This window comes from Sus scrofa, chromosome 13, assembly GCF_000003025.6.
Source record: "Sus scrofa isolate TJ Tabasco breed Duroc chromosome 13, Sscrofa11.1, whole genome shotgun sequence".
NCBI lineage: Eukaryota > Metazoa > Chordata > Mammalia > Artiodactyla > Suidae > Sus > Sus scrofa.
In genome coordinates, this window is record NC_010455.5 from 83,476,537 (window position 1) to 83,502,971 (window position 26,435).

General features: G+C 36.7%; 1 protein-coding gene across 9 annotated transcripts in view; it reads left to right on the top strand.

Annotated features, from left to right (window-relative positions):
* The window catches only part of TRPC1 (transient receptor potential cation channel subfamily C member 1), a 62,077-nt gene extending 40,194 nt beyond the window's left edge, over positions 1-21,883 (top strand). For 6 of the 9 annotated variants that reach the window (XM_021068258.1, XM_021068259.1, XM_021068261.1 and 3 more), the window contains 6 exons: positions 5,430-5,569; positions 7,975-8,118; positions 9,595-9,770; positions 17,774-17,975; positions 18,277-18,471; positions 19,979-21,883. In XM_021068258.1, coding sequence (XP_020923917.1) covers positions 5,430-5,569; positions 7,975-8,118; positions 9,595-9,770; positions 17,774-17,975; positions 18,277-18,471; positions 19,979-20,206 — 1,085 coding nt within the window. In that variant the 3' untranslated portion in view covers positions 20,207-21,883. 9 annotated transcript variants of the gene reach the window in all.

The window sequence follows — 26,435 nt, forward strand, 5'->3', positions numbered from 1 at the left end:
TAGATAAATAATTTCTTCTTATTAATATTTTCCTGTTTCTGATATTTCTATTTTATCTAAAATTTAACATTTTAATTTAGGAAGTAATATACTTTATCATATTTGGTTACAAATTTTATTGTTGTAGATCTTTTCAATGTGAAATTTATATTTTTATTTGAATAGGTTATGCTAAAAGGAATCTAAAAAGTGCTTTTCCCTCTATTTAATTTACTTCTGAAAGATTGTTGTATATACCTTAGTCATAAGGAAATTTTATGTCATTTATTGATAATCTATTGTTTAAATAGTAGTGGGAAAGAAAGAATATTTTCTTTGTTTTGCAAAATAAAGATACAGGGAGTTCCCACTGTGGCTCAGTGGGATACAAATCCAACTAGTATCCTTGAGGATGCAGGTTCCTTCCCTGGCCTTGCTCAGTGGGTTAAGGGTCCAGCATTGCCGTGAGCTGTGGTGTAGATAGTAGACATGGCTTGTGATCCCATGTTGCTGTGGCTGTGGTATAGGCCAGCAGCTGCAGCTCTCACTCGACTCCCAGCCTGGGAACTTCCATATGCCTCATATGCCGCCCTAAAAACAAACAAACAAACAAACAAAAAATTCAGTTTACCCAAGTCTGTGTAAGAATTCAAGTTTATATTCCTTAGTGGTGAATAAAAACTCATTGAAGTCAAAGAGTCATACCACTCTTTGGATAGCATAAACATTGCTGGTGTTATTGAATTTCATAACAAATGGTAAAATCATGTTTACTCTTGAGAATCATACAAATAAAATAAAAAATCAGGAGTTCCTATCATGACTCAGTGGTTAATGAACCTGACTAGTATCCATGAGGACACGGGTTCAATCCCTGGCCTCGCTCAGTGGGTTAAGGATCTGGTGTTGCTGTGAGCAGTGGTGTAGGCCAGCAGCTGTAGCTCTGATTCAACCCCTAGCCTGGGAACCTCCATATGCTGCGGGTGTGGCCTTAAAAAGACAAAGGACAAAAATAAAAAAATTAAAAATCAAGAATGACTTAAGTGCTACTAAGTAAAGCTCGTGGAGCCAGGAGAGCAACTGTTTTATAAGGACATTTTACCTAGTCAAAAGGTTAGAAAGGCTGTCTTTGTTTTGGCCCCACCCGCAGCATGCAGAAGTTCTGGGGCCAGGGATTGAACCCACGTCACAGCTGTGACCTGAGCCACAGCAGTGACAATGCTCGATCCTTAACCCACTCTGCACCAGGGACTCCTGGAAAGGCTGTCTTCAAGAAGTGATAAATGAGCTAAGATTTAAAGGAAAATAGGAATCAACTTGGAGAAGTGGGAGAGAAAAATATACTAGGCTGATAATAAAAGTTACATTTAGAGGCCCTGTGGCCAGAGGGAGCGTGGTACAAAGAAGGGACTGAGTAAAGGCTGAAGCAAGGAGAACAGGGGAAGTAGAACTCAAGATGAAGCTATAGAAACAGAGGTTGCCCTAGACTGTGGACAGCCTTGTTGTTGGTCACATTAAGTAATTTTTACTTTTTGCTAAGAACATTGGAAAACCACTGAATTTTTATTATTATTATTATTTTGTCTTTTAGGGCATATGGAGGTTCCCAGGCTATGGGTTAAATAGGAGCTACAGCAGCCGGCTTACACCACAGCCACAAAACCACCAGATCCGAGCTGCGTCTACGACCTACACCACAGCTTGTGGCAACGCTGGATCCTTAACCCACTGAGCGAGTCCAGGGATCAAACCCGTACAGTGGGAACTTCACCACTGAAGTTTTTAAATATTTGAGTGACAAGAACAGATTTTCCTTTTGAAAAGATCATTCTGGCTACAGTATTTGGAGTGGGTTGGGAGGAAGTGCTGTGCCAAGAGTAGGTGGAGACCAAAAAGGAGGCTATTGGAGTAACCTAGATGAAAGCTGATGGTGCCTTGGACCTAGGATGGTTGTGATAGAAAAAGAAAGAAGGAAACAGATTCGAAAGATATTTACAAAGCAAAGCTAATAGGACAAGGAAATACATATATAGGAGGTGAAGGAGATTACTAAGCAACTTCAGTATTTTAGAAGAGTACTAAGTTTGGAGATTTTTGAAAGGGTAGGTTCTGAGTGTGGTTTTTGATTTGTTGAAATTGAAAAGCCTTCAAGATATTCAAAAGAGATATCAGTCAGACAATTGGATAGCATAGTCTAGAACTCAAGTGGAAGTTTAAATTTGAGTTAGCAATATGTCAGTAATCTATATATAGTTTGTATATGAAACTGTGGCCATGGGTGAGACACTTGAAAAAGTATAAAGTAAGAGAGAACCTAGGAGCAAGCCTTGAGGAATCCACCAACACTTTGGCAATGTTACTACTTCTAGAAACAGCAACAAAAAGGACCCTAAAATAGAGTCCCTGATTGTGTAGTGATTGCCTTGCTTGTATTAGTTTAAAATTATTGTATCTTCCAGTCACATTCACACATATAAAATACATCAAGTGTATTAGCTTCATTTTCATTGTGGGGTGTTGCACAGGAGATGGAAAACTACATGACAGTGGTACTTAGTATTCTTTCATATGTCTGCCATTCTTGATCAAAAATCTCTCCAATTCATGTTGTAATTTTTGTCAGGAGTTCACTTTAGGTATAATATTGCATTTTATAGAAATAAAACACTTATTTCTGTAAGCATCTTTCCTGGTTTAGTGTTTTAGTGTTAAAGTGTTTGGGTTAAAAAATTTTAAACTATTTGCTTAACATTTTTGGATGGTTCTTGTCTATTTGTTTTAAATAGAAGCTCATCCAAGTAGAATTTTTTTGCTTTTTAGGGCCTCACCTGCAGCATATGGAAGTTTCCCGCCTAGGGGTCGAATCTGAGCTACAGCTGCCAGCCTATGCCACACCCACAACATCCTGGGATCTGAGCCGCATCTTCGACCTACACCACAGCTCACAGCCACGCCAGATCCTTAACCCACTGAACAAGGCCAGGGATTGAATGCTGAATCCAACTCATGGATACTAGTCGGATTTGTTTCTGCTGTGCCACATTGGGAACTCCCCAAGAGGAATTTTTAAAAAGCTTTTCCCCTGTTAGATCTGCAAATATTTTAAAATGCTTTTCTACATAAAATACGAGTGCTATATAATTAAGATGTTATGAACAGAGTCCTTCAAGAATACTTCATTTATTTCCCAGACAACTTATTCTGCCAACTGGTGAGCCAGAGGATGATTCTGTTTGGGTTAACTTGTTCTTCACCCATGTTACATTGTAGCACTCTGCTCTTTTGTCACTTTACATTCTCTTTTAAAATACCTTCATGGAGGAAAATATAAAGCTATCCTGGATCATAATGCTATTCTCTGGTCCTCCTAGGAATATGTAACTATGAAGGAACTTCTGGCCAAAGAACAGGAAGAGAGTTTTTTGTGTGTTTGGTTGGTTTTGTGTATATTGAGCAATTTTTTGAGCACCTACTATGTGTCAGGCATTATTTAGGACATTGCTTGATAAAACAAAGATTCTTACCCTTGAAGAGTTTACCCAGAGGGAGGAAGATAGTTAATAACAGACATCCTAAATAAACTATATCCATTGTTTAAAAGTGTTAAGTACTAAGGGAGAAGAAAGATAGAAGGAGGCTTGAGGGATTGGGAGGCAGGGGCATGGGATTTGCAGTTTTAAATAGGATGATCAGAGTAGGTGGAGAGCAAAGATGCAGAGTAAGGAAGTTAGCCTAATGGGTATCTGAATGAGGAGCTTCCAGCCTGAGAGAAGAGCTGATGTAAAGGCTCTAAGACAGGATCTTATGTGTTCAGAGAACAGCAAGGAAGAAAGGAAGCCAGTGTGACTAAAGTAGTGGAAGGAAAGATTGATAGGAGAGGTCAGAGAGGTAACGTAGGGCCTCATAGGCTACTGTAAAGGAATTTGGTTTTGACTCAGAATAAAATGAGATGTAGGGGAAGGTGCAGTGCCTGCTCTGCAGTCAGCAGTGGTGGTCTTAGGTTCACATTAACATTCACACTCACAGGACACAATAGACAGAACCTGCTACAGCTTTACTTAGCTTTGTAGAAGGAAATAAGACAGGAAATAGAGAATGTCAGTATGGTAGCTTCAAATATGTCTTCACTGGCAGTTATTACAAAAGACTGGGGCACACTCACTTTTGTGTGATGAGGCCACAATTATGGGTGTGGGTTACCCCAGTCAGAGGAGCCTCAAATCTAGCAGGATTTCTTATAAAACTGGTAGGATATCTTACAAAGCCTGCAAGGGGACCTCCCACCATAAGCGCACTCTTAAGTTAAGAGAGGCATCGCTCAGAGAAGCTGAGGCTTGTATTTCTCAACATATTTTTATATTGTCTTGGTTGTGTATACTCTCAAGGTCTGCGAGTCCACTCATTGTCCTCCCAGTTCAGATGCAGTTTCCCAGTGAGTGGTTGTTTTTATAACAATGTTGACCTTCCATATTTTTCTTAACATGGTATATTTCCAAGGAAACCACTTTAATAGACGATAACATTAGGTTATGTTCCTGTGGGGAAAGCATTCTGTTCTGCAATTAATCCTTTCTTCTCTGGGAGTTACTACAGAGCTTTTGTGAGAGATGTAACTCTTGCATTTTGAAAGGGTTACTCTGATTGTTTTGTTGAGGATAAATTTTAGGAAGATCAGCATAGAAGTAGGGGATCAGGGAGGCTGTTTCAGAGATTCAAGCCTGAGAAGATAGTGGCTAGAAGTTAAAGTAGTGGTGAGAAAGTTAAGATTTTCTAACTTTATTTTGCAAGTAGAGCCAACGGGATTTACTACTGCATTGAGTATGTGGTTTAAAGGAATATCATTCAAGGATTATTCAATGACATTTAGAGTGAGCAGCTAGAGGGGAGTTGTCATCAACTGAAATGGGGAAGTCTTAAGTGCAGCTAATTTGGGGGCAGAGATTAGGGGTGCAGTTTGGACCTGTTAGGACATCCAATTAGAGATGTAGAGTAGCCAAGTACCTATACAAATTAAGTTTAGGAGAGAGGTTTAGAGATATTAATTATGATATAAATACAGATTGAGTTTAGGTGAAGAAAATTTGAAATTCTATCATGTAGATGATATTTAATGCCATTAGACTAGACCAGACGAGGTCACTATAAGAGCGAGTGTAGATAAAGAATCAAAAACTGAACCTTTGAGGGGGATGTGATTTTAACATCAATTTATTTGTTTTCTCATGCTTGTTTCACATCATATATTAAAATCCCTCTCTGGAAAAGATATCGTCATATGAAACAAGGTTATTTAGAGCATTTTACTGAAAAGTTATTTTTTCTTCCGAATGAGATTACAGCCGATGCGTATTATTTATTTAATACTTTGACTCAGAGTCTTTTTTACTTTATTGTTGAATTAACAGAGCATTATCTGATTTTTTTTCTTCCTTTTTTTTTTTTTTTTTTAGGAATGATTTGGTCAGACATTAAAAGACTCTGGTATGAAGGGTTGGAAGACTTTTTAGAAGAATCACGTAATCAACTCAGTTTTGTCATGAATTCACTTTATTTGGCAACCTTTGCTCTCAAAGTGGTTGCTCACAACAAGGTGACTATTAACTATGTCAATTGGAGGCACAAGTGAAATTTATTTAGGAAAAAACCAAGATATTTAGCTATGTACTTTGGCCCAAATTTGTGTCTGATGTGTTTTCATTTTAAACGTACCCTGTGCAAGGAATAGTGCTCATTGTTTCCTTCCTATCTAATAGATTAAAGGATGTTAATTACCTTTAAATGTTGGTTACCTATTATATGCCAGGCAACATGGTTGATACTTGCTATACTTTATCTCATTTTATTCTCACAGGGATTCTATGAGACAGATGTCCTTATCCCCATTTTGCAAATAAGGAAAAGGAAGCTCAGAGATAATAAGTAACTTGTCCAAGACCACAGAGTAAGAAACCAAGACTGGATTTAAATCCAGGTCTGTCTAGGCATTTTCTTTCTACCAAATGCCAATTCCTTACATCTGAGCTAGGTTCATTTACCTCATTAACCTATATATACTTAAAATGAGAACACAAAGTTACTTAAATTAATTAGTGTTACATATCTTTATATATGCCAGGAAAAAGTTTATCTGAATGGAATTCATTGTATAGTGTTTCATACATTCCAAATCATGACTCTTATCTTCTACAACTTAAAAACCGATGTAAATTTAATTATTTTCTGGTGCTTAGAGTTTTAAATTTAAAATGTGACAAAAATCTAACCTTATACACATAATTTTACTTTTTTTTTAGAACTGCACCTGTAGCATATGGAAGTTCCCAGGCTAGGAATTGAATTGGAGCTGCAGCTACTGGCCTACACCACAGCCACAGCAATGCAGGATCCAAGCTGTGTCTGTGACCTACACTGCGGTTCATGGCAATGCCAGATCCTCACCCAACTGAGCGAGGCCAGGGATTGAACACGCATCCTCATGGATACTAGTCGGGTCCTTAACCTGCTGAGCCACGGCAGAAACTCCTTATAGTTTTATCTTTATAAAGATTTATAAAAGCCCAGAAAAGGTAATGGAGTTTGACTATCTTTGTCTAAATCTGAGTTTCGAATTCTGAAGTGTCACATTCAATGAACTATTTATTTTATAATATTTTTTGTTTTTTCTTTCTTTCTTTCTTTTTCTTTCTTTCTTTCTTTCTTTCTTTCTTTCTTTCTCTTTCTTTCTTTCTTTCTTTCTTCCTTTCTTCCTTCCTTCCTTCCTTCCTTCCTTCCTTCCCTTCCTTCCTTTCCTTCCTTTCCTTCCTTCCCTTCCTTCCCTTCCTTCCTTCCTTCCTTCCTTCCTTCCTTCCTTCCTTCCTTTCCTTCCTTCCCTTCCTTCCCTTCCTTCCCTTCCTTCCTTCCTTCCTTCCTTCCTTTCTTTCTTTCTTTCTTTCTTTCTTTCCTCTCTCTCTCTCTCTTTCTTTCTTTGCTTTTTAGGGCCACACTTGGGGCATATGGAGATTCCCAGGCTAGGGGTGGAATCAGAGCTACAGCAGCTGGTCTACACCACAGCTACAGGAACTCGGGATCCAAGCTGCTGTCTGCAACCTACACCACAGCTCATGGCAATGCCAGATCCTTAACTCACTGAGTGAGGCCAGGGATTGAACCCACATCATGGTCACTAGTTGGATTAGTTTCTACTGCGCCACAGTGGGAACTCCAATATTTTTTTGGTTTTTGACTAACTTATAGAGGAGACAACAAACTGGTTATCTTATATCATTTTACTTTATTAAAAACCTCTGTTTCTGGGCGGTAGTAGAGAACATGTTTATTAATAGGTATGCTCAGTAACCAGAGTTGTGAAATTAAAAAAAAAAAAATTGATCATATATAGATAAATGTTTCAATAAAGAGATTAAAGGTCATTGTTTTTTTTAGAGTGGTCCCTTTAGTTCTAGAAGTAGGGTGCCCATATAATTTCCTTTCCAAACCAGGACACCTAGAGAATAAAGGGGGGAACTATTAGTAATTATGCCAGGAAAACTGGAACTCTCTCAGGCAGTTGGAACATGTGGCCACTCTATGTCTAGGTATAATAATGCAATTTTTTTTCTTAATATTTAGAAGGGAGAAGAGTTTCCATAGTGTATTCTAGACCCCTGAGTCACAGGACTAGGTTAATTTGGTATGATAGCTAATTAATTGATAGCACACATTCTTAAAGTTTGTGTTGTGGAATTTAAGAAAAACTAGCAAGCATTCATAAAAAATTTAATGGAAAGTTTAATAAAATTATTTCTAAGAAAACCTCTTTATATAGAGCAAGTGATATTACCCAACATACTTAGAAATCTTTTATTTAAAACAATGTTATTTCTGTTAAAGAAGAAAACTTTATGAAACATAAATGGTGTTCCCACAAGGAGACATAAGATAGTTTTCTTTCTTTCTTTCTTTCTTTTTTTTTTTTGAGAGAGCTATTTACCTTTGGCTTTTTCTTCTTAACCATAGTTTCACGATTTTGCTGATCGGAAGGACTGGGATGCATTTCATCCTACACTGGTGGCAGAAGGGCTTTTTGCATTTGCAAATGTTCTGAGTTATCTTCGTCTCTTTTTTATGTATACAACAAGCTCTATCTTGGGTCCATTACAGGTAAGTAATTAAAATTTCTTAAAGAGTATTTGTTAGAACTGCTATCTATGCCTTTCATTTGTCCACCAGAACATTGTTCTTTCATGACGTTAGAGTTAACTTTGTTGGAGTTCCCGTCATGGCTCAGTGGAAACGAATCTGACTAGTATCCATGAGGATGCAGGTTCAATCCTTGGCCTCGCTCAGTGGCGTGAGCTGTGGTGTAGGTCACAGACACTGCTCTGATCCTGTGTTGCTATGGCTGTGGCGTAGGCTGGCAGCTATAGCTCTGACTCGCGACCCCTAGCCTGGGAACCTCCATATGTGTAAACTTCCAGAAGTTTCCTGTGCATGTTAAACCTTATATGTATGACTATATGATCTAACCTTTAAAAAAATAGCTGTTATAATATTGTTTTATATATATATGTGTGTGTATATGTTATAGTACTGTTTTATTTATATATATAATATATATAATAGTATATATAATAATATTATAATATGTATATAATATAAAGTAATACAATATAATAACATGTAATATATATACATATAATACTGTTTTATTTATATATATATACACACACACTGCTTTTTTTACTTAATATTTTGTGGACACCTTTCTATGCCAGCACACGTAGGTGGACTTCATTCTTTTTAAATATTTCGGATGTTCTAAATTCTTGTATATATACATGCATCTTTGTGTGCTTCCTATTGGCTACATTCGTAGGGATAGAATTTTTGGATGAAAACGGTAATGGTAAATTATTCTTCAAATTTGTATGCCAATTTAAACACCAAGAATTTATGAAAAGTACCTATTCCCCAAGTTTTCAAAGATTGTTGAAGGGGAATGTAATTAGGCTTGAATAAAGCTCCCAGATGCACAGCATATGTCTAAATTACAGAGGATACCCATATAAATAATAGACCCTCTCATTTGACTTGTACACATAATTTTTTCTTATAATAGACTCAAAGTGAAAGAAAATTGATCACTGTGGCAAAAGAGATTAGGACAGTGCTAGAGGAGGAAATGCCATGCTTTAGTGATTGGTTTAGAAAAGTCAATTGAAATACTTTATATCATAATGGTTTTATATTTGTAAACTTTAAGAAGCTCTAAATATATGCATTTATTTCCCTTTAGGTTTTAGCAAGAAATTTTCCTTTTGTCCCTTGCAAATAAAGCCTTTTCCTAAATCTTCATCTCTCTGCCTCTACTTTCATAGCAACAGTGTCCTCTGTAAACCTGTCCAGATTCAAGGAATGTACCATCCAACACTCACAGTGTTGGCATGATCAGAATGGCTTTTTGTTAGACAACTAGATTGTAAATGTTTTAAAAGTGCTGAAATATGTAAAACACTTAGAATAAAAGGCATAACCTGTGAATTGTATGGTTTCTTCCTTTTGTTGCTTGGGCATTTAGTATTTCCTAACTTGTTTTCCTGATAATTTTGATGAATAGCTATGTAATACATTCCACAGATTTCAATGGGACAGATGTTACAAGATTTTGGAAAATTTCTTGGAATGTTTCTTCTTGTTTTGTTTTCTTTCACAATTGGACTGACACAACTATATGATAAAGGCTATACTCCAAAAGAACAGAAGGACTGTGTAGGCATCTTCTGTGAACAGCAAAGCAATGATACCTTCCATTCGTGAGTATCTTTTAAATTTTTAGTAAATATACTTCTGTCTTTCTGTCTTGTTATGTTTGAATTCGTACCTATAGAAATAGAACTTCAAACTTTCTTTAAGGTATTTCTTTTTACCCATATGTACCTCCGTATGGGTACAGCCCTAAAAAGACTAAAAAGTAAAAAATAATAAAAAATAAATACTTTTAAAATTTTTTATTTTATTCTTTTAAATTTTTTTTTGTCTTTTTGCCTCTTCTAGGGCTGCTTCCCGCAGCATATGGAGGTTCCTGGGCCGGGGGTCTAATTGGAGCTGTAGCCACCGGCTTACGCCAGAGCCACAGCAACATGGGATCTGAGCCATGTCTGTGACCTACACCACAGCTCATGGCAATGCTGGATCCTTAACCCACTGAGCAAGGCCAGGGATCGAACCTGCAACCTCATGGTTCCTAGTCTGATTCATTAACCACTGAGCCACGATGGGAACTCCATAAATACTTATTTTTTATGAATCATTTGGTAGTCATCTTTGCATATCGTATCTTAATTAGTAGGTCTGAGTTATTACGTTGTCTCCTCAACTATGGTTATTTTACAGAGGAACTCTTGCATTTTGTGCACTGTTAGCATTTTGGACAAGACACTTCTTTGTGGGTTTTATATGTGTATTGCAAGATGTTCAGCATTTCTGCCCCTCAAGTAACTCTCATTAACAATTGTCATTGTTATAACCAAAACATTCTCAGAGGTCATTAGGATTGAGATTTTAAAGCTTCATGAACAGTTTTTTCCTCTAATTTATTGTATCATAAGGAATTGAACAACCAGTTATGAGGCAGACAAAATACCTCCCCTTATTCCTAACTAAAATAATGGAGAAGGGGTATGGAATTATGCGTCTGTTGTGTTTCTTTTATGTACCAACTATTCTTTAATTTACTTAAGGTATAAGATTGAATGAGTAGTAAATATTCATCTAACACCTTAAACATACCAGACACTGTTTTAAGTGTAAGTAAATGAAGTATCAGTGAATAAAACTACCATCATGAGGTTTATTTTCTAGGGAGATGATAGAGGCAATAAAAATATAATTAAAATATATAGTATATTAGACAGTGATGAGAGACTATAGCTCAAATAAAGCTTGGGCCAGGGAGGATTTTATGTGAGAGGGTGCAGCTTTAGATAGGAAGCTAGGGAAAGCTCAAAAAGTGATGATATTCAGGTAAAGATACAAATCTGGTGAAGGATCAAGCCGTGAAGAAGGTGTCTAGAGGAAGAGCATTGGCAGGTAGAGGGAATGGCAAAGGCAAATGCACTGAGATGGGAGTGTGGTTGGTATGTTCAAGGAAATACTAGGAGGCCAATGTAGAAGATCTCTAGTGAGTCAGAGGGAAAGTTGTGGTAGATGAGGTCAGGAAGGTAATGGGGAATAAAGTGGATCAAAATGGAGAGTAAGAGGACTTGAAACTCACCAACCCCCACAGACACATCAAAAATACATGTATGTGTGGAACAGTTCTCACTGGAAGCTAACTAAAAATTGGCAGAAGGACTCATATACAAAAAGATACACTTAATAGATATCTACAGGACATTCCATCCCAGAACAGCAGAATGCACTTTTTTTTCCAAATGTATGTGGAATGCTCTCCAGGATAGATCACATACTAGGCCACAAAATAAGCATCAATGAATTTAAGAGGACAGAAATTATATCAAACATTTTTTCTGACTACAGTGGTATGAAACTAGAAATCAACTGCAGAAAGAAAAATGGGAGAACAAAAAACACATGGAGACTAATTAACATGCTGCTAAAAAACCAGTGGGTCAATGATGAAATCAAAGAGGAAATCAGGGGTGTTTCCTTATGGTGTAGTGGTTAAAGGATCCAGTGTTGTCACTGCAGCAGCTCAGGTCACTGTCTGTGGTGTGGCTTCACTCCCTGGCTTGGGAACTTCTACATGTTGCAGGCACAGCCAAGAAAAAAAGATGGATGTGTTAAGTAACGTGTTAACTAATAAATCAATAAAATGTTTATATAACAATTTTAAGAAAGAGGAAATCAGAAAATGGTTTGAGACAAATGAAAACGGGAAAATAACTTTCCAAAATTTATGGGATGCAGCAAAAGCAGTTCTAAGAGGCAAGTTATAGCAATACAGATCCTCAAAAAACAAGAAAAATCTTAAACAACCTAATCTAGGAGGAGTTCCTATCATGGCACAGCGGAAATAAATCTGACTAGGAACCATAAGGTTGCAGGTTTGATCCCTGGCCTTGCTCAGTGAGTTAAGGATTCTGCGTTGCTGTGAGCTTTGGTGTAGGTTGCAGATGTGGCTCAGATCTGGCATGGCTGTGGCATAGACTGGCAGCTGTAGCTCTGTTTAGACCCCTAGCCTGGGAACCTCCATATGCCATGGGTGTGGCCCCAAAAAGCAACAACAACAACAAAACCTAATCTACCACCTATAAATATTAAAGAAAATAGAGCAAATAAAACCCCAAATAATGTGCTTGGGTTGTGGGATGGAAATCCTGTGAAATTGGGTTGTGATGATCATTATACAACTACAGATGTGGAAAAACAAAAACAAACAAAAAAACCCAAAGAAGTTTCAGAGTAGAAATAAATGAAGTAGAGATTTAAAAAAATAGAAAAGATTGATGGAAGCAAGAGCTGGTTTTTTGAAAAGATAAACATAATCGATTTGAGAGCAGACTCAAATAAACAAAATAAGGAATGAAAGAGTAATAGTAACAACCAATACCACAGAGATACAAGAAAAAGAAATCAGGGAATACTAGGAATGGTTTTATGCCAACAAATTGAACAACCTAAAAGAAATGGACAAATTTCTAGAAACATACAGTCTGCCAAGACTGAATCAAGAAGAAACAGACAATTTGAACAGACTAATCACTAGAAGTCAAATTGCATTTGTAATTTAAAAAAAGTGAAAAACTCCTAGGAAGCAAAAGTCCAGGATGGGATGGCTTCGCAGGGAAATTCTAAACATACAAAGAAGAACTAATACCTTTCCTTCTTATACTATTCCAAAAAACTGAAGAGGAGAAAGTACTCCCAAATCCATTCTACAAGGACACCATTACCCTGATACCAAAACCAGAAAAAGACACTACCAAAAAAAGGAAAATTACCAGCCAATATTTTCGATAAATATAGTTGCAAAAGTCCTCCTTAAAATATTTGCAAACTAAATCTAAAAATATATAAAAAGGATCATACACCATGATCAAGTTGGATTTATTACAAGGTTACAAGAATGGTTCAACATACGCAAATCAATCAATGTGATAAACCACATTAACGAAGGATAAAAATCACATGGTCATATCCATAGATGCAGAAAAAGTATTTGACAAAATTCAACATCCAATCATGATAAAAAGTCATCAAAGTGGGAATAGAGGGAACATGTCTCAACATAGTAAATTCCATTTGCAACAAACCCATCACCAGGATCACAGTCAGTGATGAAAAGCTGAAAGTCTTCCTAATTTCAGGAACAAGACAAGGATGGCCACCCTTGCCACTTCTACCTAACAAAGTATTGGAAGTCCTACCCACTGGAATCAGACAAGAAAAATAAATAAAAGCTATCCAAATTGGAAGAACAATGATAAAACTCAACTATTTGCAGATGACATGATACTGTTAGAACTAGTAAATGAATTCAGTAAGGTTTCAGTATACAAGATTAACATACAGAAATCTGTTGTGTTTCTATGCATTAATAATGAAATATCAGAAAGACAAAGTAAAAAAAATCAGGAGTTCCTCTGTGGCTTAGTGGTGATGAACCCAACTACTATCCATGACGATGTGGGTTCCATCCCTGGCCCTGCTCAGTGGGTTAAGGATCTGGCGTTGCTGTGGGCTGTGATGTAGATTGCAGATGAAGCTTAGATCTGGTGTGGCTGTGGCTGTGGCATAGGGTGGCACCTGTAGCTCTGATTCGACCCCCTAGCCTGGGAACTTCCATGTGCCATAGGTGCCGCCCTAAAAAAAAAAAAAAAAAAAATCAATCCCATTCAGAATAACACCTAGGCATAAACTTAACAAGAAGGTAAAAGACATATACTCTGAAAACTATGAAACTTTGATGTAAGAATTTGAAGATAATACAAAGAAATGGAAAAATATCCCATGTTCTTGGATTGGAAGAATTAACGTTGTTAAAATGGCCAAGCTAAAGCAGTCTACAGACTTAATGCAGTCCCCATCAAAGTACTCATGACATTTTTCACAGAAATAGAACAGATAATCCTAATATACATATGCAACCACAAAAGACTGTAAATTGCCAAAGCAAAAAGAAAAAAGAACAAAGCCAGAGGTATAAGCTTCCCACCCAGACTTCAGGCTATTCTACAAAGCTACAGTAATCAAAACAGCACAAAAAATAGACACATAGATTAATGGAATAGAATAGAGAGTCTAGAAATAAACTCACACACCTTTGGTAAATTAATGTATGACAAAGGGAACAAGAATATACAATGGAGAAAAGACAGTCTTCAACAAGTGGTGCTAGGAAGACTGGACAGCAATATGTAAAACAATGAGATTAGAACATTCCCTCACACTATATAGGAAAATAAATTCAAAATGGTTTAAAGACCTCAGTGTAAGACCTGAAACCATAAAACTCCTAGAAGAGAACAGGCAGAACACTCTTTAACATACATTATAGCAGTATTTGGGGGAGGGAATCAATCTCCTAAGGCAAAAGAAATAAAAGCAAAAATAAGCAATTGCGACCTAATTAAACTTAAAAGCTTTTGCATAGCAAAGGAGACCATTGACAAAATATAAAGACAATCTACAAAATGGGGGAAAATATTTGCTAATGGTATAATGAACAAGGGGTTAATATCCAAAATATGTAAACGTCTGATACAACTCAATATTTTAAAAAACACACACAAAAAAATGAGACAACCCAATCAGAAAATAGGCTGAAGACCTAAATAGACATAGTTCCAAAAACACATACAGATGGCTAACAGGCACATGAAAAGGTGCTTAACATCACTAATTATTAGACAAATGCAAGTCAAAACAATGAGTTTGCTTACACCTGTTAGAATGGCTATCATTAAAAAGTCTACAAATTACAAATGATGGAGAGGATGTGGAGAAAAAAGAAAATATACTGTTGGTGGGAATATAAATTGGTGCATCCACTATGGGAACAGTTTGGAGGTTCCTCAGAAAACTAAAAATAGAACTACCATATGATCCAGCAGTTCCACTCCTTGGTATATATCTGGAAAAAAATGAAAACACTAATTTGAAAAGATACATGCACTCCACTGTTCATAGCAGCACTATTTACAATAGCCAAGACATGGAAGCAGCCAAAGGGCCCATTAACAGATAAATGGATTAAGAAGATGGGGAATTCCCTGGTGGTTCAGTGGATTAAGGATCGGGCATTGTTACTGCAGTGGCTCTGGGTACTGCTGTGGCGTGGGTTTGATCCCTGGCCTGAGAACTAAGAAAAATGAAATTCTGCCATTTGCAGTAGTGTGCATGGACCTTGATGATATTATACTTAGTGAAATAATTCAGAGAAGACAAATACTATATGTTACTTATATGTGGAATCTAAAAAATAATACAAGTGAATGTATATGCAGAACAGAAACAGACTCACAGATATAGAAAAACTTGTAAAACAAAAACTATTACATTTAGAATGGGTAAACAATGAGATATAGCACAGGAAACCATATCCAATCTCCTGGTATAGAACATGATGAGAAAAAGACTATATATGTAGGTATGACTGGGTCACTTTGCTGTATGGCAGAAATTGGCACAACATTGTAAATCAACTATACTTTGTGGGGTTTTTTTTGTTTTTTGTTTTCTAAGAAGGAAAACAAACTTATGGTTACCAAAGGGGAGAGAGAAACAGAGATTCTGGGTGTGGGATTAACAGATACAAACTACTGTGTGTAAAATAGATCAGCAATAAGGGTATAGTGTATAACACAGGAAATTATAGTCATTGTTCTGCAATAATTTATAATGTAGTATCATCAGCAAAAATACTGAATCACTGCTGTGCACCTGAAACTAACAATGTTGTAAATCAACTATACTTCAATTAAAACAGAGAGAGAGAGAGAGAGATGGAGGGAGGGAGAGAAGGAAGGGAGAAAGAAAGGAAGAGAGGGAGGAAGGTAATGGGAGCATGTAGGACCTTGACCCTTGGGCTTTGGGCTGTTGAGCTTGAAAGCCATTTGAAGTTTTTGAGTGAAGAAATGGCAAAATCTAATTAATAGGATCTTAGGCTGCTGTGTTGAGAAAAAAACAGAATAGCAGTAAGAGTTTAAACAGGAATAATGTATCTTCCTTTTGAATTTTTTTTTAAATTTTTTAATTTTTTTCTTATTTTTATTACTTAATGAATTTTATTACATTTATAGGTGTACAACAATCATCACAACCAAATTTTACAGTACTTCCATCCCAAACCCTCAGTGTATCCCCCCACCCCCTCAACCCGTCTCCTTTGGAAACCATAAGTTTTTCAACAGCTGTGAGTCAGTATCTGTTCTGCAAAGAAGTTCACTGTGTCCATTTTTTAGATTCCAAATGTAAGTGACAGCATTTGATGTTGGTGTCTCATTGTCTGACTGACTTCATTTAGCATGATAATTTCTAGGTCCATCCATGTTGCTAAAAATGCCGGTATTTCACTCCTTTAAATGGCTGAGTAATATTCCATTGTGTATATGTACCACATCTTCTTGATCCACTCCTCTGTCGATGGACATTGAGGTTGTTTCCATGTCTTGGCTATTGTATAGAGTGCTGCAATGAACATTGGAGTACATGTATCTTTTCAAGTCATGGTTTTCTCTGGGTGGATGCCCAGGAGTGAGATTGCTGGATTAAATGGTAATTCTATTTTTAGTTTTCTGAGGAATCTCCATACTGTTTTCCACAATGGTTGCATCAGTTTACAATCCCACCAACAGTGTAATAGGGTTCCTTTTTCTCCACACCCTCTCCAGCACTTACTATTTGTAGACTTTTTGATAATGGCCATTGTGGCCAGTGTAAGGTGGTACCTCATAGTGGTTTTGATTTTCATTTCTCTAATTATGAGTGATGTTGAATATCTGTTCATGTGTTTTTTTGGCCATCTGTATGTCTTCTTTGGAGAATTGTCTGTTTAGATCTTCTGCCCATTTTTTGATAGGGTTTTTTTTTTGGTATGGAGCTGTAGAAGGTATTTATAAATTTTGGAGATTAATCCCTTGTCAGTTGATTCATTTGCAAAGATTTTCTCCCATTCTGTGGGGTGTCTTTTCATTTTGTTTAGGGTTTGCTTTGCTGTGCAGAAACTTTTAAGTTTAATTAAGTCCCATTTGTTTATTTTTGTTTTTATCATCATTACTCTAAGAGGTGGATCTGAGAAGACGTTGCTGTCATTTATGTCAGAGAGTGTTTGGCCTATGTTTTTCTCTAAGAGTTTTATAGTGTCTGGTCTTATATCTAGGTCTTGAATCCATTTGGAGTTTATTTTTGTGTATGGTGTTAGGGAGTGTTCTAATTTCATTCTTTTCCATGGGGCTGTCCAGTTTTCCCAGCACCACTTATTGAACAAGCTGTCTTTTCTCCATTGTATATTCTTGGCTCCTTTGTCATAGATGAGTTGGCTGTAGGTGTGTGGGTTCTGGGCTTTCTATTCCTGTTGCACTGATCTATATTTCTGTTTTTGTGCCAGTACCATACGGTATTGATGATTGTTGCTTTGTAGTATAGTCTGAAGTCCAGGAGCCCGATTCCTCCAGCTCCGTTTTTCTTTCTCAGGATGTCTTTGGCTATTCTGGGTCTTTTGCCAGCACATTCATTTTAGAAAATGTTACTCCTGGGTTACAAATGTATTCTTTATGTAATGATAGAAATGAATTCTTTATTTTTGCTAATTTATTTAAGTTCCTTTTAAACAGAAATGTAATTGTCTTTACAGGTTCATTGGCACTTGCTTTGCTTTGTTTTGGTATATTTTCTCCCTAGCACATGTGGCAATCTTTGTCACAAGATTTAGCTATGGAGAAGAATTACAGTCCTTTGTTGGAGCCGTTATTGTTGGGACATACAATGTCGTGGTTGTGATTGTACTTACCAAGCTGCTGGTGGCAATGCTTCATAAAAGTTTTCAGTTGATAGCAGTAAGTATTCCTTCTTTTAAAAACTTTATATTCTCTTTATATCATACCAAATGTATGTAGTAGATAAGGAAACCAAAGATTTAAAAGAATTAAGAATTAGTATCATTTAAAAATTAAATGTAGATTTTTTTTTTAATGTAAGTAATATATATCAACTGCAAGTCTTGAACCAAATTTTTACCTACAAGGCGTGGAAACATTTGAACAATTTTAAGCACTCTCCACACTGGCCCCACCATGTATGTGTATGCATGTGCATGTCTATTCATATCCTGTGTTGCTTTTTTACTTGCTCTTATAGAATCATGAAGACAAAGAATGGAAGTTTGCTCGAGCAAAGTTATGGCTTAGCTACTTTGATGACAAATGTACATTGCCCCCACCTTTCAACATCATTCCTTCACCAAAGACTATCTGCTATATGATTAGTAGCCTTAGTAAATGGATTTGCTCTCATACATCCAAAGGCAAGGTTAAACGGCAGAACAGCTTGAAGGTAAGAAGTAAGATGTTTGAACTGCAACATGATAATTTTAACAATTCCTAATCTCAGATGCTTCCTAAACATAAATATGCAGGTTTCTTAAAAGCTAGGACTGCCTGGAGTTCCTGCTATGGCTCAGCGGTAAAGAACTTGACTAGGATCTATGAGGATATGGGTTCTATCCCTGGCCCTGCTCAGTGGGTTAAGGATACAGCATTGCGGTGAGCTGTGATGTAGGTCGCAGACATGGTTTGGATCCCCTGTTGCTGTGGCTGTGACGTCAGCCGGCAGCTACAGCTCTTGATTCAACTCCTAGCCTGGGAGCTTCCATATGACATGTGTGTGGCCCTAAAAAGACAAAAATAAAATAAAATAAAATAAAATAAAAGGACTGTCTTTTTCTTTGTTTTTTGTTTTCAAAACCTCCTGTGTCCTTCATGCATAGTGTAGGATCTTAAGTAAGGATTCAATGAATATTTATTGAGAATGAGAGAAAGAGCTGCAAATTTTTTTTGTGAACTCTCTTCTCACAGTTTTGAAACAAGGAAAATATTCAGAGTACCTAGTCTGTCCACATAAAAAAGAGTGATTCCTAGAGTCAGTGCGTATTTTTCTGGTCCTTCCTGAAAGTTGTTCAATACACAAATAATTTAATACATGTTGCTAAAAAACAGGAGTTGGCAAACTTTTTCTGTAAAGGACCAGATAATAAATATTTTAGACTTTGTGGAACAAAATTGTAGATATTACATGGATAATAATATGAAAAGAGAGAAAACAAATTTCTACAAAATGTTCATTGATGAAATTAAAAATATGACAATAATTGAGTAATTATTTCTATAATATAGATCTATTAATGAAAGGAATGGAATTCCATTTGGGGAGAATAACATTTTGCTTAAATGGGGTTTAAAGCTAGTATTTCCTTTCATCAGATTGATTACAAATACTCATCTGTAAAAGCCGTTCTTAGTTCACAGGGCATCAGAAATAGGAAATGGGCCATATTTGGCCTGTGGGGCATAGTTTGCTAACCACTACTATAAACTAAGGATTTTTAAATCAAAATAAGCATACAGGTAAATGAAAAAGAAATATGCAGGGCATGTTTATTCCAAACATGTATTGATTATTTTACTTTTTAGGGCCACAGCATATGGAGGTTCCCAGGCTAGGGTTGGATTTGGAGCTACAGCTGCTGGCCTACACCACAGTCACAACAATGCCAGATCTGAGCTATGTCTGCAACATACACCACAGCTCACGGCAACGCCAGATCCTTAACCCACTGGGTGAGGCCAGGGATCGAACCCACAACCTCATAGTTCCTAGTCAGATTCATTTCTGCTGTGCCACAATGGGAACTCCTGAATATTATTTTTAATATGAAGTGACAAAAATATAATCAAATAAAGCATTATAAGGTATGTGTTTGTATCCGTAAGCTTTTTAAAAACTTTGCCTGGTTTAAATTCTTTTATGTTCATTGTTAGTATTATATTATTTTGTTTTGAAGGAATGGAGAAATTTGAAACAAAAGAGAGATGAAAACTACCAAAAAGTGATGTGCTGTTTAGTGCATCGTTACTTGACTTCCATGAGACAAAAGATGCAAAGTACAGATCAGGCAACTGTGGAAAATCTAAATGAACTGCGCCAAGACCTGTCAAAATTCCGAAATGAAATAAGAGATTTACTTGGCTTTCGGACTTCTAAATATGCTATGTTTTACCCAAGAAATTAGCCATTTTCTAAATCATGTAGAGAATAATTTTCAATAACAAATCTGAGAGACTGCATTTGCATAACTTGCAATTAAATTAATAAGATATATATTGAAATAAAGAATTATGTAAAAGCCATTCTTTAAAATATTTATAGCATAAATATGTATAATATGTACATAGAATTAGTTTTTTAAAAACCCTCTGATAGTGGCTTTTTGCAAGTGTAAAACAGATTAAGTGGATAGATTATGTTAGCATGCTGCTTAGTTTTCTTATTTAAATAGTGCTTAAAATTTTTTGCTCCTTATGTTTAGGAACAGCAATTAGAAGTGTACTAACTATTGCCAGAAGGTTTTATAAAAATGAAGATCAGCAAATGTGGAGTGATCTCCTTCCATAGGATACACTTGAGATATAGGAGTCATATTTTTTAAAATCTTTGTTTTAGGAGTTTACATATAGTGTGGTATTTATTGTTTAGGAATATAAGTTTACCTAAAACAGTAATCTATTTTTTCTTTTGTTATAATCTTAAGCAACAAATATAAACCCCTAATGAATCTATGAATCTATTTATGTCTATAAATTTAAATTCACTTAAACATTTGTTATTGTAATATATTTACTTTGACATGGTTGTAACCACTTTATATTTTTAATTTTGCTTTTTTCACTTAATATTTTATATATACATTTCCATGTACTGATAGAGTCCATGTATTTAAATTTTTATAGAATTATATAGTTTTTGAAAAATATAGTTCGTAGACTTTCATTTTGTAGCTGTAGAGTATTTGATTATATTTAGTTTTACACAGCTACTTCTCTAAAGTTAGGTGTTTATTGGCTTTTAATTTTTCATTATCATAATAGTGATTTTTTTTTCAAGTTGGGGTGAATGGTCCTAGTTATAAAGTTAATGCAAAATAAGGATTTAGAAGATACTTCTTTATCATGTATGGTCACAACCTGTTTTGTTTTTGTAAACACTGGAAGGCCTTTTAATGAAAGAGTTCATTTTGTATTTGGACTAAGATTCTTGAGCTCATCTCACCAAGTATTTTTCACAAGATATAACATAGCTTCTATAAAAGTAGCTTCATGCTTATTTGTGGCTTATTCTTGATGCTTAGGATGAAAAGCATTGTCTTTTAAAATTGGAGAATAAAATGTAAAATACGGATTTTGATTTTTTTCTGTGTTCATGTAAGGGATATAGTTAACATTTTTTCATAGGCTATTGCTTATATATTCTTGCAGCATTTCTAGTTAAGAGGTTATTAGGTATGTAATTATATTTTTAACTGAATGTCAGATGGTCTTAAGGCCACAGGGTGCAGGTAGCCCTTGGTTTGTAAGTACCACTGATCCAGGGATCATTGTCAAAAAATGTTAGTATTGTGATTCATCTTGCTTTTTACTTTTTAATTTCCAAATTGTAAGTGTTCCCTTTTTTGGGCAAATTCTTATAAAAATGTTTATTGTAAAGTTATATATTTTGTCTATGATGGGATTATGCACTTCCCAGTTGGGATTTTACATCAGGGTTTTTAGGCATTCTAAAAAATACCTAGTTATTAAATCAAAATATTTATACTGTGCCTACTGTATGCATGAGTTACTTATGAGGTATATTTTGAATGATAGCATATTGTAAGAAAAAGGTAAATAAAACTTGACTTTATAAATTGACAGTCTGTTCATTGTACTATTGTATACTTTTTACTTTTTATTGAGATATAATTCTTATAAAATTCACTCTTTCAAAGTATATATAGTTCACTGGTTTTCTTTTTGTTGTTTTTTTGTTTGTTTTTTTACAGATTAAGTAACTTTGTTTATTTATTTAGCTTTTTAGGGCTGCACCTGAGGCATATGGATGTTCCCAGGCTAGGGGTCTAATCAAAGCTACAGCTGCCAGCCTGCGCCACAGCAACAGCCACAGCAACGCCAGATCAGAGCCACATCTTCGACCTACAGCTCATGGCAATGCTGGATCCTTAACCCACTGAGCGAGGCCAGGGATCGAACCCACAACCTCATGGTTCCTAGTCGGATTTGTTTCCACTGTGCCACGACGGGAACTCCTGTTTTTTGTTTTGTTTTTTTTTAACCTATGTCAACAAAGGTCTAAAATTCATCAATATCAAATCAGATCCATTTGTACCTCATCCTATCTCCGGTGGCAGTCTCATTTAACTCTGTTAGCTATCTCTTCTTATATTTGTAAATGTCTTGTTTTGAATGTCTACCCAAAGACCTGTATGTGAGTGTTTATAGCAGTGTTATTCATTCTGCCAACCAAATGCCCAATAACTGGTGAATGGATAAATAAATTGTACACCCATGCAAGGGGAATCTACTCAGCAATAAAAAAGAATTGGATTAGAGTTCAGTCAGAGAAGCAGAACTACTGGAATATTTGCAGGCACACATGTATTTCTGTATAGTGATTTGTTTATGGGGATATGACATTACAAAATTGTTGGAGTTGGTTAAGCAGTCTCTGAGGCTTTCTTTTTTTTTTTTAACAGCTGCGCCTGTGGCATATGGAAGTTCCCAGGCTAGGGGTCGAGTTGGAGCTGCAGTGAAGGCCCACGCCACAGCCACAGCAACAGCAACACTGGATCGAAGCCACATCTGTGACCTATGCCACAGCTTGCAGCAATGCCAGATCCTTAACCCACTGAGTGAGGCCAGAGATTGAACCTGCATCCTCATAGAGACAACATGGAGTCCTTAACCCACTGAACCACAAAGGCTATTACTTTTTGCATCTAATACTGGAGCTTGAAGTTCACTGGGTAGGCTGTTGGGAGGAGAAGAAATGCAACAAGCTGGAACCCATGAGGATGGGCTGAGACTCATGCCACTTCTCACTGTCTCCAACCTCGATGATGTGGATGTCCTGTGGGAGAAGTTACCCTTTGCCACGATGCTAAACAGACTTGGCCCAGGACTCAGAGAAACTGAAGACTGATCCAAGGAAAGGAGTCCTGATTGCTGCCCCTCACCAAGTTGAGTCAGCAGATATGTTTCAACATGTGTGAACTACAGAAGTGCCTGCAAAACACCCCAAATGGCTGCTGCTCCACCTCTGCCCTCCAAATTTTACACTAAAAATGTGTCTTCTGGCCCACCCTACCTAGAAGCACACAGGGAGAGAAGTCTGGGAAACATACTTCAGCCTACCCAAGTTGATGCAGGAACAAACTACCGATCTGTGCAGTAACACAGATGAATCTAAGAAGTATTATGCCAAATGAGGAAGCTCATCACCAAAGGCTACAAATTATATGATTCCATTAATATAATATCCTGAAAAGACAAAATTATAGGAACCAAAATCAGATCACTGGTTACCATGATCAGTGGGAGGAGATGATTGATTGCACAATTCATCAAACTGTACATCTTAAAAGGGTGAATTTTAATGTACAGAAATTTTGCTCCAGTAAATCTGACTAAAATACGTAATGCTACAATATACTAAAATAAAGAAATGAGAAAATAACAGTGGAGTCTTAGGATTTATTACCATTCCAGGAGAAAACAGTGCTTGACTATGCAAGTGGATAGCCAGCACTAACACAGCACAGGTGCAGTACAGTAATACATGCCAAGGTGAAGAATTTTTTATTTTTCTAAATTATTTTAGCAACTCTAGATTCTTTGCTTTTTCATATGAATTATAGAATCTGCCTATCAGTCACAGCCCCGAATCTTGTGATGATTTTAATTGAAATTGCATTGAGGAGTTAACTATTGTGGAACAAGGGGAACAAATCCAACTAGTAACCATGAAGTTTCAGGTTTCATCCCTGGCTTGCTCAGTGGGTTAAAGATCCAGTGTTGCTGTGAGCTGTGATGTAGATCACAGACATGGCTTGGATCCCACATTGCTGTGGCTGTGGTGTAGGCTGGCAGCTACATTTTCGATTTGACCCCTAGCCTGGGAACTTCTATGTGCCACAGATGCAGCCATAAAAAAGCAAAAAACAAATTGCATTGAAATTGAAAATTTTGTTGTCCTTGGAAAATACATGTATTTGTAAATAACAAATAGGCTGAAGTTATAGGCCCTAGGGAGTCTAATTATTCAAAATTACACTAAGAAAATATTAATAGCACCAGGGGTAATGTCTGCTTTGAATTTCTCATTTGTAAGTAAATTTGTTAGCTTTCTGACATCACTGGCCTGTTTGTAAACATGTTGTGTTTCTTGAAGATATACTTAGAAGAATTACAATGACAGTATTTCTCTTCATTTGGTCATTTCACAGTATTTTTTCTTTTCCTGCACCCCCTGCCTCCAGTTTGAAATATATACTTCAGATATGGAACTCAAAAATAGGAAAAATTTTATGTGTTAGTTACATGCTTTAAAAGTAACCATCTTTAATAGACATGACTTCCGATGTGAATTAAATTACAGTAATACAAGAAGCAAAACAGCATGTTTGAGTAGGAGGTAAATGTATGTCTCAAAAAAACCAAAAAACAGGGAGTTCCCATCGTGGCGCAGTCGTTAACGAATCCGACTAGGAACCATGAGGTTTCGTGTTCGGTCCCTGACCTCGCTCAGTGGGTTAATGATCTGGTGTTGCTGTGAGCTGTGGTGTGGGTCGCAGACTCGGCTCGGATCCCGCGTTGCTGTGGCTCTGGCGTAGGCCAGTGGCTCCAGCTCCGATTCGACCCCTAGCCTGGGAACCTCCATATGCCGCGGGAGCGGCCCAAAGAAATAGCAAAAAGACCAAAAAAAAAAAAAAAAAAAAAAAAACTGTTTCATCCAGAAAGTGGTAAGTTTCTTCATCCTGCTACCAGCAATCTAGAGATGTCTCTCTCTTTCATCCATTAGAAAGACGGTTTAATGAATCCTTTCAGTTTTAGGTAAAATTATTCTTATTAAAAGATATTAAAACTGTCAGGTGCCATCGAAGAGTTTTGAGGAAGGAAATGTACTGGCTGCCTCATTAAGTCATCCAGAAATTAATTTTAGGAGATGATTCAACTCCATACTCATTTCCCCCATTTCAGTGGGAATAGCAAGCAATCACTAAATTTTCTATGAAGATTGTTTTAATGCAGTTTTTTTTCCATTTTTTTTAAGCTACAAAACTAAACTAAGCACAGAAGGGAGTAGCTCTCTTATTCTCCTCCCTATCCTCAGCTTAAGTACGGTGTCGATGTTAAAGAGCACAAATTTGTTGAATGAAAATTTAGCCATTATCTGCTTGTATAAATATCCTGGAAATGACATCCAGTCTGTTAGGCACCCATCTAACAATTGCAGGCTCTAGGTCCTATTGCATCAAACTGGACTGGAAGAAAACTTAGATCATCTCCTTCAACCTTCCCATTTTACAGGTAAGAAAATTATTTTAAGTAATCCAGGTTGTATGATTTCTGACTTGAGAGCTTGAACTCAATTTATTATTTGTATTGGGAAAGATATAGTCAAAAACTTTGCTTTTTTGAATGAATTTCTTATTGTGGGTTCATCTTGGTCAGAGAACAGAACTTAAGATGTCCAGTGTTTATTTTTATTTTTATTTTATTTTTTTGTCTCTTTGCCTTTTCTAGGACCGCTCCCGCGGCATATGGAGGTTCCCGGGCTAGGGGTCGAATCGGAGCTGTAGCCGCCGGCCTCCGCCAGAGCCACAGCAACACGGGATCTGAGCCGCGTCTGTGACCTACACCACAGCTCATGGCAATGCTGGATCCTTAACCCACTGCGCAAGGCCAGGGATCGAACCCGCAACCTCATGGTTCCTAGTCAGATTCATTAACCACTGCGCCACCACGGGAACTCCTCCAGTGTTTATTTTTTAAGTGACTAGGTTACTAAAGACTTTCAAGTTTTTGAAACTTGACCAGAGTCAGAAGCAGAGACCAGCGAGATGAGCAGCAGTCAGAGGGAAAGGATGAACAGTGAGGTAGTAAACATATATAAAAAGCAGGAGTCAGACTTAGAAAATAAACAAGCTGTGCCCTGGAGGGACCAAGGGCTTAGAAAGGAGACACTGGTTAATTTTATTTTGGGGCCACTTTATATCCTGATCAGTTTGTTTATTCAAGGATCTGCAAACAATTTGAGACTTATAAAAGATCTCAGAAAGAATCCAATTCAACTTTCTCATTTTACAGATAAGGAAACTAAAGTTCCCCAATGCTGCCTGTGAAGGAGAATCCAAGACTTTCTCCTCATCCAGGAGGCTCTTGCTTGCATTATGCTCCTGTTAATAC